The sequence below is a fragment of the Mesoplodon mirus genome, assembly GCF_964341445.2.
Source record: "Mesoplodon mirus genome assembly, chromosome: 10".
NCBI lineage: Eukaryota > Metazoa > Chordata > Mammalia > Artiodactyla > Ziphiidae > Mesoplodon > Mesoplodon mirus.
Genome location: NC_138986.1, coordinates 36,878,682 through 36,895,483, shown reverse-complemented (window position 1 = coordinate 36,895,483; position 16,802 = coordinate 36,878,682). Strand labels below are relative to the sequence as shown.

Sequence of the window (16,802 nt, the reverse complement as noted above, 5' to 3'; positions counted from 1 at the left end):
GTGTATGTGCAGTAAATCAAGACATTTAACACTGTGGGTATACCAGGTATTCCAACCCTTTTTCACTCTAACCACAAAACTTTTCATTCACCAGGCTAGCCTTTTGTGGATACCTCTCTAGCTCAATCATATTTTTAAAAGAGATTTCTATACTCCTAGGCAAAGATTTCTCCCTACTTTGGAGGTATTAAAATTCAAACATCAAAAGAGAAGACACTTTTAAAAAAAAAACATATATTTTTTTCTCTTTTCATATTCATATACATTTTAACTTTATTCCTGGGAGACAGAAAGGAAAATTTAGTCACTCTACATTAAACAGTGTTTTGTAACTGCAAATAATGAATAGAAGCCAGGAATGGAATTATATTTTTCTTTCTCGAATCTAAAAACTCCAGGTAATGAACAGACTATTCCTAGAATTGGGTGCATGGTGCACAAAGATACTTTGTTTTTGGCATGAAAAGGCTCTGTTGAAATTGCTCTTTTTAAGTTAAAAAACGATGTTAACTTGGTTTAAAGTCTAGGAAAGCACTGATGCTTGCCAGTATTGAAAGACCAAAACCTGTAGGGGAAAAAAAAAACCCCACCAAATATTGAAATGGCTGTGAATAAAAATACAGAACATGTATTTTTAAAGTTTGTCAAACTTGGACTACATCCAGGTTTACAAGTAGTATCGTAAGGAGTGATTTTGTTGTTCTATTTGTTAAACAAGTTTCAAGAAGGTTTCTGGATACTATTTTTTTTTAAAAAAACTATTTTGACATGAGCTCTGTGAAAGGAATGTTGCTTTCTGTGAAGTAGCTGTGATGATGGCAGGACTGTGTGGGATGACATTCCCACAGGGTTTAGCTGACTTACGAAATGTCTGTTTCTCCACTGCACCCTGCAGAGGGTTAGGACAGAGCCCAGAATCCATCAGTGCAATGGTAGAGGCTTTAAACTTAGACCACCAAGTGTGTTCAGAAACAAACTTAAATAATGTTCATAATTTAGTTTTGATAAGTAAAATCCTGGACCCATAATTCTCAGTATTCTCTCTTGTTTTCAAGACCAATGCAAAGTTTTGGTTTACTGATGTTGCTATCCATTCTGTATCTGTCACCTATTAAGAGTCAGAAAACACTGATGCAAAAAAAATTTACTGAATGATAAAAATTGTAACAAAAATACTAGAACATTGGTCTTCCCTGGTGGTGCAGTGTTTAAGAATCTGCCTGCCAATGCAAGGAACACAGGTTTGAGCCCTGGCCCGGGAAGATCCCACATGCCGTGGAGCAACTAAGCCCATGTGCCATAACTACTGAGCCTGCACTCTAGAGCCTGCAAGCCACAACTACTGGGTCCATGTGCCACAACTACTGAAGCCTGCATGCCTAGAGCCCATGCTCCGCAACAAGAAAAGCCACGACAGTGAGAAACCCGCACACCGCAACAAAGAGTAGCCCCCGCTCACCACAACTAGAGAAAGCCCGCGCACAGCAACGAAGACCCAACTTGCCAAAAAAAAAAAATTAATAAATTTATTTTAAAAAAAATACTAGAACATTAAATAAGAAAAAAATAATTCCACAACCTGAAAAATCGTTTTAGTAATTCTCCTTCTTCCCTCTCAGTTTATGTTTTTTCACATATGGTTTTACATATTTATAATATACAAATACAATGTTTATTATGTTTTCTGACCTAATATTATCAGATATGTATTTCATATTATTTTTCTTTTTTTTCCTATTTAAGAAATAAGACATAGTCAAATCTACTCATTGCGATCCTTTTCATTCTTCATAGTTTAACTAAAATACCTTCTTTTCCATGAGCAGTCAAACCCAGTTCTCCTTTGTGCTTCTCTGCCTGAACCGTGGTTATTTATGCCCAAGTCTCTCTCCCCTAATAAACTGAAAATTGCTTGAAGGTAGTTTATTCATTTTTAAATTCCCCCCAGTAGCTAGTAGAGTGCCTTGTCCATGGTAGGCACTGAATAAATATTTGAGTATTTAATCCATAGAATCATTTCCAGCAAAGTGATTTAAAATGAAGTTGAGGTGAGAAGAAATGAGCAGAGCCATAGAAGGAAAATGACAATAAAAAGAGGAAGTGGTAGTATTAATTTCTGATGAGGTTGAGGTAGAATTTAAATGTACAAACACCAGATAGAGAGAAGACTATTTATGAAGATATGTCACAAGCCTGTATGCACCAAGAAACACTGCAGTCAAATATATAAACCAAAAATATAAAAACTAGAAGTGCAAAGATAATTTGAAAAAAATTATAGTAAGCAATTCCAATATTCCTCTTTCAGAATCAGATTGAGTAGATAAATAATTAATGAGCCCATAGAGAAGTTGACTTAAATCATCAAAGCTGTGATTTAATAGAAATCTATATAGAATCTTACTTCTCTTGATTAAATATTTTTAATATCCAAAAAACATTTTTAAAAGATTATGTAATTGGCTAGAAAAGAACCTTAATACATCAAAATAAAGAGTTTTTACAGTCTACCTACTTTATTCATAATCAAGTAGAGTTGAAAATAAATTTTAGAAAAAAAGTTACCAAAAAATGTTTTAACTGCATAGAAATTAAGAAACACTTAAATAGGAAGTAAAAACAGACTATAAACTGCCTAGAAAATAATGAAGAGAGAACATTTCATACCAAAATTTTTGGAACGTAGCAAAAACTGTATTCATTACTAAAGAGTAAAAGCGGAAAACAAAGTGATTGTAAGAAACTAGAAAAAGAATAACAAAATGAGACAAATAAAAGCAGGGAAAGCATAATACTAAATGTAAAAATCAAAAGAAAGGAAAACTAAAAGAGAAAAAAGCAATATAAAGGATAAGCAAGCCCAAAGCTAATTATTTTAAGAAACAAAAGATTAATTGTTTGGGGAGCCTGATTTAGGGACCAAAGTGAAAGTAATGAAAATGAGAAAGAGACATGATGAGGAAAGAAATAAAAACCACAGAGAGAAAGAGAATATTATTTTTCATTAAGAATATTCTCAGTGAGAGAATATTCAATTGCAACAAAGGTGAAAATCTAGGAAATAGATGGCCTTCCTAGAAGAAGACATACCCTCATGTCTTCTATTATACTTGGCCCATTCACGTTTTCTACTTCTTCTTGGATTAATTTTGGTAACTTATAATTCCTGAGGACTTTTTTCTTTTCATTTTCCTTTCTTTCAGTTTACTGTGGTTGAGGATAATCCTGTTTCCCCAGTAGCCAGACCACACCTGCATGATGGCTTTGGTTTCTGGGTATCACAATTTTACAAACCAACAACGTAGGAAGAAGGAAAGTCTTCAAAGAAGACTTTAAAGACTTTAAAGAAGTGGGATGTTTTCCTGAGAAAAAGACTGAAGGGACATGACAGCTATCTTCAAGCATTTAACAATACCTTACCAAGAAGAGTGGGTAAATATGCTACAAGACCCAAGAGAGAATTAAAATTACCTTGGTGTGTACGGGGAAGAAAACTGGAGAAGCTACTACATTACCCATGTCTGGGCTGACATGTCTGTTTTGCAATAATCTTCCTTGAATCCAGTACCTTAAATATACCCACACTTCAGTCAATGGCTCTAACTGGGCACTAATACTCGTAAATCCCCAAAATCACCTGTATCTGCAAAATTTTGCTTTCTTATGTCACTTTTCAGACTTGTTAAATGAATTTAATATGATTTGTGGAAGGGCAAAATACTTTTCCATAACTAAACCACCAATGGCTTTTGCTTTTGTTTGCTTTTGGCATTTTTAGAATATTTAAGCATAGTTTGAAAGCCAAGGGAAAGACACCAATGAAGAGGGGGAGAGAGAAGTTATAAAAGGTCTCTTGTGAGCTTTGTAATATTTTTTTTAAGCTTCCAAAGTTGTTTCTAGTCTCTGAAATTTTCACTTGCCCTTTTTAACTGAAATTAAACCTCTGAGTAAAACAAAATTTAAGGCTTCCCTCTCCCACTAGAGTAATACTGATTATTAATCTGTGGTACTGGATTGACTAAAATATTTCCAAAGCTATTTTATGTCTATTAATGTGAACTATATATGTACATTTCCATAATTATGCATCTGTATTTCCATTCTTGGTCAAATTTATTTTAAAAATGGGGACACTTTTGATGTAAATGTATATGATTTGTTTTTCTTTTGTATCTCAGCATTCAGTTCTACAGTATATTCATGTAATTTGTACTTTTAGTTATCTTCCTTTACATATACGCTTTTGGAGGAAGAACACTGAATTATGAATGAGAGTACTGAATTATGAATTACGGATGATTACAGAATTTAAAATGTTCTCCTTGTATAAGAAATAAGCATAAAAGAATTTCTAATTTCTGAAATTAATTTTGTGAAATACTGCTTTCTGAATATCAACAAAGGTAAATATTAGCAAACTTTTATTGAGTATCCCTATCAGGTACTGTTTCAGGTATTTTATGTAAATCAACTCATACAGTCCTCTAAACAACCAAATTCGATTGGTAAATTCCGGTTTTTACAGATGCAGATGCTGGGCAAGAGAAAGATTTAGCAACTAGTAGTAAGGAGCAGAGCCAATTTGAGTCTGGAATCTACTCTTTTAACTGTTAACCTCTACAGCTTTTTAAGCTAGAGCTAAAGCTTTAGAGCTTACATACACTTTTGGTCTTTTTGTAAATTAGAGCATATATTATAATTATACAATTTTAGCACCAGTAGGGAATCCTAAAGGTGAATCAGTCCATCTCTAAGAGATTTGGTTGTGTGTGTCCCTGGAACCCAAGGACCTGCAGCCACATAAATATTAATAACACCAGAATCCTATATCTGATTTCCATTCCAGGGTTCTTTTCATAAATTACCTATGTAGTATCTTTATTTTCTGATTGTAATAAATTGGAATATCTGATTTAGATAAGTGTAATGATGAAAAAAAGAGTGGATAACATTTAAACAAAGTAAGCTCAAAATTTTTTTCTTTTAGAAATATTTCCCTCTCTAGTGTATCCAAATATCTAGCCTGTTCTAAAATTTCTACCTTTCAAAAGGTAAAATTGATTATAGTTAAATGAATATGTACTTGTTCTGTTTATCTGAGCACACATTATGCATTTCTCTCTCAGTCTAAATACTTACTCAGTGATTTGCATTGAAAAAACCCTCCATATTAATATTCTTTGAGGATGGATTAGAATTTGGGTGTTGTCTTCTTCTAAATACTTACTCAGTGATTTGCATTGAAAAAGCCCTCCATATTAATATTCTTTGAGGATGGATTAGAATTTGGGTGTTATCTTCTTCAAGAATCAAGATAAGGTATAGAATCCTAAAAAATTGTTTGCTTAAACCTAATAATATATCTCAGTGTGCTTTTCAAGGAGAAAAACTGGATTAAGTTTATATTTCTTTCCACATATTAAGAAACATTTTTTACTGCTTGAGTTCCCAAATCTGAATGTGCAATTCACCTATTGGATAAAATTTTACTTAAGTGGATAAGGGAGCATGAAAGTTTGGGTAGTGAGGAAAGAAGAAAGAAGTTTAAGTAACATAAAGGAGGACTGTCTATAGAAAAATACATTTGGCATGATTGAATAGAAAATTAATACTGTACTACTTGTATAGTTATTGTTTTGACTAAACATTATTTTGCTGAATCTTTGAGAGTTATGAGAGCTCAATTAATTAATTCCTTCAAAATTACATGTCATTTTGGTTTTAATGTTCATTTCCCTGACAACTCATGAAGTTAAACGTATTTTCATATGTTTATTGGTCACTTGAACATCCTCTTGACCATTTATCTGTTGGGTTGGTTGTCTGCCTTTTTTTTACTGATTTGGAAGGGCTCTTTATGTATTCTGGATAAGCAAAACCTTATTCTTCACATATTGCAAATATCTTTTCCAATTCTCATTTGCATTTTCATTCTCTTAACAGTATCTATTGATGAACAGAAGCTTTAAATTTTACTTAGTCAAATTTATCACTTCTTTTAAATGGTGAGTTTTTTTAGTGTCATGTGTAAGCAGTCTTTCCCTTCCCTAAGGACATGAAGATATTCTTCTTGACCATCTTTAGAAGTTTTATTGTTTCACCTTTTATAACTATAGCTACAGTTTACCTGGTTTGGGGTAGGAATCAAACAGATTTTTTTAATAGATATTTAAGTGACCCAGCACACTTTATTGAAGAATAACATTGTCCCCACTGCTCTATAATTTTGAAACATCGAGAGTTCGTATGTAAGTGGTTCTGTTCTGTACTTTTTTTCTGTTCTATTTTTCTGGTATCTATCCTTATCTATCCTTGTGCCAGTGTCACACTATTGTAATTACTATAGTTTTAGAATCATCTTCTAATTTTGAATTAGAAGATGATTCCCCTCGAAAAAGAGAGAGAGAGAACAAGAGGGAGAGTGAGAAAGAGAGAGAGAAAATTGCTGGGAATTTTATTAAGATGGCCTGGAATCTGTAGGTCAATATGGACCATATTTACATCTTTAACGAATCTTCCAGTTCAAGAACTTGATATATTTCTCCATTAATTTGCTTCTTTCCATTTTCCCAAAAACATTTCAGATATTTCTATACAGGGGTATTGAACATTGTTGCATTTATTCATATTTAATGTTTTTAATATGTTATAAGTGAGACTATTTCTTAAATATTATTTTGAAATTGCTTGTTACTAGTGTATGGAAGTTTGATTTTTGTGTATTGACCTATTCAGCAAATTTTCTAAATTCACTTATTTATCCTAAAGTTTATCTGTAGATTATGTTGGATTTTCTGCATATACAATTATGCAATCTGCAAAAAATGGGGGATTTTATATCTTCATTTCTAATTATTTTATTTTCATTTTTCTTTTTCTCTTCTTGCATTGGCTAGCTCTAGTCAATGTTTAGTAATGGTGGCAGTGCATACTCACCCAATTTTCAGTCTTAAGAAAAAAGCTTTCAATATTTCACCATTGAGTGTTAGGTTTACTGTAGATTTTCTTATATATACTCATTATTAGATTAAGGAATTTTCATCCTAGTTTGCTAAGATTTTAACATGCATGAATGTTAAATTTATCAAATAACCTTTCCTCTTTCTATTGAGATAATCATATGATGTTTCTCCTTTATTTTATTTATGTGTGAGTTATAGCAATTGATTTTTGAATGTTAAACCAATCTTGCATTCTTGGAATAAGCCCGCTTTGATTATGATATATTATCTTTTTCATGTATTGTCTAGATTGGTTTGTTAATGTTTTGTTTAGGATTTTTGCATCTGTGTTTACAAAGAAATTAGTCAGTAGTTTTCCTTTCTTGAAATGTCCTTATCAGGTTTTGGTATCATGACTATGCTGGCCTCATAAAACAACCTGAATAGTGATCCCCCCCTTTTTATCACTATTCACTAAGAGTAGTTTTGTGATATCGGTGTTATTTCATCCTTAAATCCTCAGTAGAATTTACCAGCAAGGGACCTGGGGCTGAAGTGTTCTATGTGGGAATGTCTTTTTCCTCTGTTGCTTTTAAGATACTTCCTTTGTATTTGGTACTTGGCACTTTTACTTGATGTGCCTAAGTGGATTTTCTTTATATTTTTCTTGCTTGGGGTTGAGAGAACTTCTGGGATATTTGACTTGATGGTTTTCATTAGTTTTTTTAAAAAATCAAAGGCATCTAGCACAATGCTCTGTAATACCTGCTGAGTAAACAAAGAAACATATTTATCAGTAAAGCAGCCTTATGGAGAAATGCAGAACCTAAAAATGACTCTACCTCTATGGTATTCCACAAAGTAATTAATGCACAGAAAGTGCTTCTACCAGTGCCTGGCATGGAGGAGGTGCTGCATACATTTCATGACTATTGTTATTGCTTTTGTTGTGGTATTCTCTTCTCCTCTGCCATATTAATATGTTTCTTTTTAATGATAGAGGAAATCTGAAATCCCTTGGTATTAAGTGAACTAAAGGCCAAGGCACACTGTAAACTATCATGATCAACACTTAAAACCAAGATCAAATTCATAAACCATGCATTTGATAAACTGAACTTTGAATCCAAGGTTTATATTTTCTGTCTTTTTTTATTTTTTGGAAGAGTTAATTAATTAATCTGTCACTTTTCCAGTGGTTTCCCTCACCTGTGGCATTAAATTACTTTTGAGTTCTCCCAAGTGACAAATTAGCCATCTAGCTTGAGGTAGTGGATAATTATCTAGTGGATAATTGTGTCTCTTACTAACACCCTTGGAGATTGTTTTAGAATTAAGTAATTTTGTCTTACAAGAATGGACATGTTTTGTTCAGAAATGGAGAGCATATTTTTCAGTGATATAAATAGTAGTATTAGCATTGAACACAACAGAAATTTAGACCTTTGTTTTAAGGATATTAAGTACATAAAATCCTACAAATAGAAGTTAGATGATGTTATTGAAACTGTTAAATTGATATTAAAGAATTATTGTCATTTTAGAAAATATTTGGTATCGTGATTATGTTTTTTAAAAGATTTCTTCTTTTCTTTAGACCCATACTGAAATATTTATGAATTGATGAAATATGTACCTTGTTGAATAAATAAATGAATGCACTTTGCTTAATGATTATTGGTTTTTAGTGATCTTTTGAGGAAATTATTCGGAAATTGAGGAAATTATTTGGAAAAGATAGACATGTAGAGGCCAAGAGATTGCATAGGTCATGAGTAGCATTTTATTATGAAAAAGGGAATATTGTTAGTATGAAGAAGTATGTGTAATTCAAAGGACTGTATGAGTAATTGTTCCAAACTGCCAAATATTAGCTTACCAGCAATAATTCAAATTGTATAAACCATAGGTGGTCCAGGAATTTTGAATTCTCAACAAACACTTCAAGAGACTCATGCAGTTGTCCTGGAAGTAGATTCAGGCCTTATGCTGTAAAAGGAGGGAAGACAGAAATAAACTAGGAGGTTGGGATTAACATATACACACTACTATATACAAAATAATCAACAAGGACCTACTGTATAGCACAGGGAACTCCACTCAATACTCTGTAATAACCTATATGGGAAAAGAATCTGAAAAAGAATAGATATATGTATATGTATGACTAAATCACTTTGCTGTACACCTGAAACTAACACAATATTGTAAATTAACTATATTCCAATATAAAATAAAAATTAAAAACAAAGAAAGAAAAACATAAAAGCTAAAAAAAAAGGGAAGACTTGGGACTTCTCTGGTGGTCCAGTGGCTAAGACTCTTCACTTCTAATACAGGGGGCCTGGGTTTGATCCCTGGTTAAGGAACTAAATTCCACATGCTGCAGCTAAGAGTTCACATGCTGCGACTAAAGATCCCTCAGGCCACAATGAAGATCCCGAGTGCTGCCACCAAGACCCAAAGCAGCCAAATAAATAAATAAATAAATAAAATTTTTAAAAAAATAGCTGTAAAAAAATCTGATGAAGAGAATAATCAAGCTGCATGATCCTTAAAAAAAATAACAGGGAAGAATACAAAAAAAGGAGGGAAGACAGAAAAGATGGAGACAGACATAGATTGGGAGAGTTTGTAGTGGGAAGATAAAGGAATGTGACCATATTGCTTCTGTCTGTTTAATAAAATATGAGATCATTTGGATCAATGTAGTGGAGTAGGGATTTTGGAGCTTTCAGAGAGAAGAGAAGGTATGGAATACGCAAAATGCAGAGGGTGTGAAGCATAAGGAAATTGTGTGTGCTATGGAAATAGAATAGACTTACAGGCAGATTTGAGAGACGCTGAAGAAGAAGATAAGGCACTTGGTTGGACGTTAGGTGGTAGGTGTCCCAGTGTGGTGTGGTAATGAACACCCACTGCAGGAAGAGTGACCAGATTACTCTCTCCCTTGAGCTGCCTTGGATGGTTCTGGTTCCTATATACATTCCATTTCTATACGACCTGACTCTCTGGGTGGTTGTGAAACGACTGCTTCCATTGTTATTATTTATATACTTAAAATAAATAAACTTAGAGGCAAGGGAGGCCAGGTTAAAACATTGACCTGGGAGTAAAACATTCCAGCTCTTACTCCCAAAAGTATGCAGCTCTTCAATAAGCAAGAGTCCCTTGAGATTATCCAAGTGGACTCCTTCTATGTGGAATGAAAAGAAATTGTCTTTCACATGCTGAAAACTGAAGTTTTCTGTTTTCATAGGCGTCTACTTCAGACTCCTAACATGGCTTCATGCTCTGCCCTCCTGCTCTGATCCCAGTTCATCTGTACAGCCTCTGCCTTTAGCTGTAACTGAAAATAATTTACTACAAAACATAATTTGGGTTATAATAACTCTGTAACAAGCATAAAAATAAAATCTGATTGTAACTATAAGCAGACTCATCAAAAAAAGTAGAAAAAATTGCTTTGGGCTAATATTTGAAAGACCTCTTTGGACTATGTTTTGTACAATTGTAGCATAAGATGATATAGCAACTTACATTTCAACAGATCAGTACTAATAAAATGGTTTACCCAAAGCCAGATTGTTTCATTTTATTATCAGTCTGGTTCATGTTCTTCACTCGTATTAAAGATATTGTTCCCAGGCATCCTTCAGCCTGTAGCTTCGTAACTACCTTTCCTCAAGTCTGTGCCAGATAAACAGCAAAGTTAAAAGAAAAGTTACTATGAATTTAGGGGTTTTGTTAATTGCTCACTGCAGAGATTTTCTTTCCCTGGATCATGTGGCTTTTCCTCATTTCTCCCTCCATTTTCATAGCGCGCTTTTCTCTTTAAGGTCAATGTGTTTTGCCTTCTCAGAATGTCAGGTTCACCCAAGTGAAAAAGAAATGGTTTAGTGTTGTTTGCCTTTTGGAGCTTTCACTACCTCCCTCTGCTACCCTAAGATGAGCAAAAAGAGATTATGATGCTATGAATATAAAGAGTTCTTGCTCACTACTTGTGGAAAACAATTCCAGGTCCTCCTTATTTCAAAGTAGCTTATTTTCTTCATCTTTTAAAATATAATTGTGTCCACAGTTTGTACTTGAATCTTATACTGTAATTTTTAATGCTAACCATTTCTAGAATCCCCTACCAAATAAATGATAAATGTAGCATTCCAGTATATTCCTTCTCCTCTCTCCTAATCTAACTCTGTAGTTCTTTGAAGAAATTCATTTTATAAATTACCTCAGTAGTAGTCAGATCTCATAGGGATTTTTTTACAACATTATGATTGGTTTAATTTTCTTACTTGTTCCTATGATACTGATGACATGGGAACAGTTATATGTTCTTTGCCTGGAAGAGTCAGGGAAAATAGAGGGTTTTCTAGCAATGATTTTTAAGCTACTAGTTGTAGTATATATAGGTACTTTCAAAATCCCCTTTTTTTGTCTTTTTTTTTTTTTTTTTTTGTCTTTTTTTTGCGGTACGCGGGCCTCTCACTGTTGTGGCCTCTCCCATTGCGGAGCACAGGCTCCGGACGCGCAGGCTCAGCGGCCATGGCTCACGGGCCCAGCCGCTCCGCAGCCTGTGGGATCTTCCCGGACCGGGGCACCAACCCGTGTCCCCTGCATCGGCAGGCGGACTCTCAACCACTGCACCACCAGGGAAGCCCTCTTTTTCTGTCTTTTTAAAGTAGTTAAATGTGCCCTAAGTTTACTGCTGAGTAAGGTTGTAGTAAGGAAACTTTGTAGTAAGGTTGAAAAATCTGAAACACATTTTCATCCGAGCTGTTCCTTTAGTTGGCTCATTGTCTGAATGCTTTCTCATCCTGCAGTTTCCAGAGGATGGAATGAGAATTTGCTTCCTAAATGAGCCTGTGGCTTAGGTCCATTTAAGTTCTCATATTTGATTATCATTATATTTAATGATAGAGAATGCTTAAACATGCTATCAATCATTTTGGAAACATTATATAGTAATTAATTATTTGGTACTGCCTGATATAGGTACCAAAGTGATTATCATTTATTATGTTAAGAATCATGAAAAATGACATAATCCTTTACAGTAATCATGAAATAAGCAGTACTGTATGAAAAAAGAAAAAGAAAAAAGAAGAGAAGCTTAATAACTGGTGCCTTTTTTCTCTCCCATTTGCTCTTTCACACAGGTACAACTTGGCCAAGTGGAAATCAAATGCCCTATCACAGAATGTTTTGAATTCTTGGAAGAAACAACGGTTATCTATAACTTAACGCATGAAGACTCCATCAAATACAAGTACTTCTTGGAACTTGGCCGTATTGATTCCAGCACCAAGCCATGTCCTCAGTGCAAGCACTTTACAACCTTCAAGAAAAAAGGACATATTCCCACCCCTTCCAGATCAGAAAACAAATACAAAGTAAGCATGTTCACCAGAGTTGGGGGTTAGATGGCACATGTTGGGAGCAGCCAAATTAGGCCAACTTGTGGTAGGCATTAAGTGGGCTTCCTTCCCTTATCGGAGTCTGAGGTGAGTATACAATGGCTATGATTCTGAATATGTATGCTTTGGGGATGCTATGATTATTATTGTTAGAGCACTACTGAGGATTTAATTAAACTTCTTTGGCTTTAACCTGTGTACAGTTCACTAATTGAAAGACTAATCTTTAAAGTAATTATCATTGCTATTACTAAATATTAAATAAATACTAAGACTTTTAAAAAATTTTAGTACAAGCTTAAATTTTTCAGTGAACCCAACGTGAGTCTCCTCCGGTTCTGTCTATAATAAGTGAAAATAGTATAATATGCTATTTATTCATTTATTCAGCAAATACAAAATGCCAGTGTATGCTAGGCAGTGTGCTAAGTTTTGGGGATACAGTGGCAAATGTGACACAGTCCTTGCTCATAAAAATGTCTTATGAAGGTGAGAGAGACATATGTTCTGAAATGACAGTTCTATATGAGAAGTTAGAAAACAAAAAAGTGAAACCCAATACACTTGTGCTTTGAGAACACTGACCGAGGAGGGGGCTAGCGTGTCAGGAAAGGCTTCATGGAGAAGATGCAGTTCTCCAGGCAGATAAACAGTGGAGAGCATTTCAGTGCAAGGGATGAGTAAGCGTCAGGCCTGGAGGCTGAGGCAGGCGTGTTGGAAATGAGTGCTTGATAAAACTAGGGAGATAGAGTGGCAGGGAGGCAGCTGGTCAGGTATTTAAGAGCAGATCATGTTGAGTCTTTTACACTGTGCTCAGGCTTGAATTTAATTCTGTGGGCATTGCAGGAAGATCATTCTGGCAGCATATAGAGGATGTCAGAGGAGGGCAAGACTGAAGGCATGGAAATCATGGCAACAACTGTGGGAGCAAATCCTTGATTCACAGCCCTAACTGTACATTAGAATCACCTGGTGAACTTTTAGACACACCAGTGCCTGGTCTCCAGCCCACAACCCTCTCGCCCCAGAGCAACTGTCTTGCAAATATTTGAACTTCACCAGGTGACTCTAATATGTAGCAGAATTGGGAACCTTTGCAGTAAATGAAGCAGAAGTCAATGCAAACTAGATGTGGTTGATCATGAAGCAATTAAAATCATTGGTAATAGGTGAGGGATGAAAAATCTCAACCTAAAGTGAAACTATTAAGCAGCTCTCAAGAAAAATAAAGCTACTGCAGAATTTGGGGATGATTATTGTTGTTACTCTTATTTACTCTTACAGAAAAGATGATCTATAACAGAAGAGGTAAATTATCCATCCCCCTGTTCTATATTCTACATAGTTCTACACAATTCCTGAAGCAATGATTTTTACTATTTAGTACAATGTTTATATAGCATTTTCATCATTAAACTCCAAGTTCTGACATTAGTATTAACTACCTGATTCACATGCCCATACCTGTCTGGATATTATGAGTAAAGGGAGCACAGGCATGGATACTCCAGCAAAGCCACTGTGATATTCATGATTACAGTATAGCACCCTAAACTGAGACTAATATCATCATCCTTTGGGGCTAACCAATGGATAGTTTTTAGGTTTGCTGTATTTTTTAAAATTCAGTTTTCCCAATAACAGAACCCACTTCCAAATTGGTATAGTTTGTCATAACTTTAAGAGCAGTGAATTCAAGTACTTGAATAAAATAAATTGAGTCATAAGGCAACAGAAATAGAAAAAAGTTTACTGCTTATGTCTAACATGTCTGAGCAATTTAAACTCTCTTCATAATATCACTTAGAGCCCAAATTGTGTTTTGTATCTATTAGTAAAATCCTTGTAATGTTTATTTCAATATTATTCTTTGTGAGTCGACTTATAATGTCCTGATCCAAGATGTCATTCTTTGAGCATTTATTATGGTTTCTGCTGTCAATTCAGAAGCACTTAACATACAAGGTTAAAATTGCTTGAAAATATTATAGCTATTTTATAGCAGGAAATACCTTTGAGTATATCACATATGAAATCTGAGATATAAAATATCGTGTTTGGGTACTTCATTTGAATAGGTTTTTATAAATTTTTTGTACACTGCAGGTGGAAAAGGGAAAACCAGAATATATCAACAAGCAGTAACAAGAACTTTTAGGTGCCAGTTTAACCTTCTAGGATAAACTGATCCCTCACTCAACATCTTCTCGCAAAAATTTAGTAAATAGAGCTTTTCATTATGTTCTGAACGCAATAAAACTCTTACTATATGAAATAGTACAAGCGTATTCCTGACTTGAGAAATTTACATTGAGGCAGCCTTGCCTTTGGTCAAATCCAGTCTTTTTCATTCATAACATTTGCCTTCTCATCCCTGCAACTCATGAAGCCAAAAAGTTTTACCACTCCATTTCTACAAGATTGATTTCAGTTTCCATTTAGAAATCTAATTTCTAACCTAAACAGTTCCTATAATTTATTAATGCAGCTCCAAATGAATGTTAATACAGAGAACAAGTTAGCATTGAGAAAATAAAAATGTTGAAGTTATGGTTGTAATGGTTCTCAGGTGATGCCTGGAGACAGACACATCACCAGCACCTGAAGGTTTTCTCCATCGCAATTATCAGCTAAGATTTTATGGTGTATTCGTGTGGTTATTTGCTTAAAGTCTCTCCCACTGGTCTCTAGGAGACCAGGTCCAGGCTTGCTTACTGCTGATAACCTGTGTCAAGCACTTTGGTAGAGTATTCTCTCAAAATATATGTCTTGAGGGAACTAATAAATGGGCCAATGCATAATAGATGTGGGTGCTGAGAGCACAGGAGAAGAAAAGGAGAGATTGGGAAGGCTTCAGTAAAGGTCAAACACATTAAACTAAGCCTTGAAATGTTGAATTTGCTATGCTCGAAAAGGTGGGTCAGAGCACAAGCTTCAGACCAAATTTAAATTCTCAGCCTGCCATATGCTAGCTCTGTAACTCTGAGTACAGTTTCTGCATCTTTTACTGGTGGTAGTAATAATACCTGTCATAAGAGTGTAATAAGGATTAAACAAGTTCACACATATAAAGTGCTTAGCACCATGTCTGATATATCCTAAGTGCTCAACACATGCTAGAAATTATTATGCTTATTATCAGGCGAAGGCAGCAGAATGAACAACCCTGGGTTATTAGGGAAGGGACTGAGGAGTCAAAAAGAATAGAGGTGGAATAAAAGATGGGGTGACTGATGGATGGTCAGAGTAAAGGGGGGTGAAACAGACTGTGTCTTGAGGAAGAGGAGCAGGTTTGGGGAGCAGAAAACTAATTCATTTGAAATGTGGGATAAAGTTAAGTTTGAAGACCCTTTGGGGCATCAAAGAGATATCCAAGAAGCATGGATCTAATGCTAGGAGTGATCTGATGGAAAGCATTAATATTTGAGGAGGGGAGGAGGTCCCTGAATTCACAGAAATTAAAAATATATGTTTTGGGAGGTGGGAAAAGTTACAGTTTCTCATGGGAGAGAGGAGAGGATTGCAGATACTTAAATGTACTTATTTTACTCCTAGGAGTTTTACTGAGGTAGGGGCAGTTCTGGGTTTCCTTCTTATTTCCAAGTGTAGACCAAGAAAGGATCCCCCTTTTCATATTGATTTGGGGTAAGTTGAAGGACATGCATAAATCAACACAGGGAACGTGTTGGAGATAATCCTCTTTATGGTTTCCTTGAGGCAAAACTAATAATAATCCCCACTCTTCTCCCACAAATATTAAGCAGAACCTTGATAATTCACAAAACAGTGCTTTGACTCATCATAAGGTGAAAAAAGCCAATAAAATGTCCTGAGGAAACTCCCTCTATGTTCTTACCTTGTATATTATGCATTACTTTTTCTCTCTTGTAATCATACATTTTCTGGGTTGAAATCACAGTTTATATTATAAAACTGCACAAATACATTATTTCCTCATGCGGAAAAGAACTTCTCTAAGGTCTTTAAGAATATAATCAAGTCAATGGGTTTGTTGTTCCTAATTGGTGAACTTTAAAATATGCTTAAGTGAAAGGCTGGAATTCTAGTAATACACAGCTTACCCTCTTCCTTTGTCAGTTATTCAAACCTTGATGACCTGTCCTAAACTCCAGAAAGATACCTCCTTGGACTGCTTCTCCCGACTCCCTTACCATCTCAATCTCTATTTGGGTTCAACCAAGGGTTGGCATTGGCAGGAAATGGGAGGATGGAAAGGAGAATAGTTGATGCATTACTTCCTTACTCCCTTCCTAATTCAGTGCCAAAGCTCTGGCAGTAGCTATGTCCCTCCATGACTATGGCTTCCCCCTAGGTAGTCCCGCCCCCATGTTTCTAATTCTCACTAGGCTCCAGAAAATTCTTTCTTCCCTTGTCTCTTTGGCCCTAGGGATGGCAATGGTTTCCCACTATTTCTGCTTCT

At 35.0% G+C, this 16,802-nt stretch overlaps 1 protein-coding gene across 1 annotated transcript in view; it reads left to right on the top strand.

The window, feature by feature from the left end:
• Positions 1 to 16,802, top strand: part of RNF217 (ring finger protein 217) — a 128,338-nt gene that overhangs the window by 71,548 nt on the left and 39,988 nt on the right. The window contains exon 2 of the mRNA XM_082633544.1: positions 12,104 to 12,337. Within this exon, the coding sequence (XP_082489670.1) occupies positions 12,104 to 12,337 (234 nt within the window). The remainder of the gene's footprint in view (positions 1 to 12,103; positions 12,338 to 16,802) is intronic.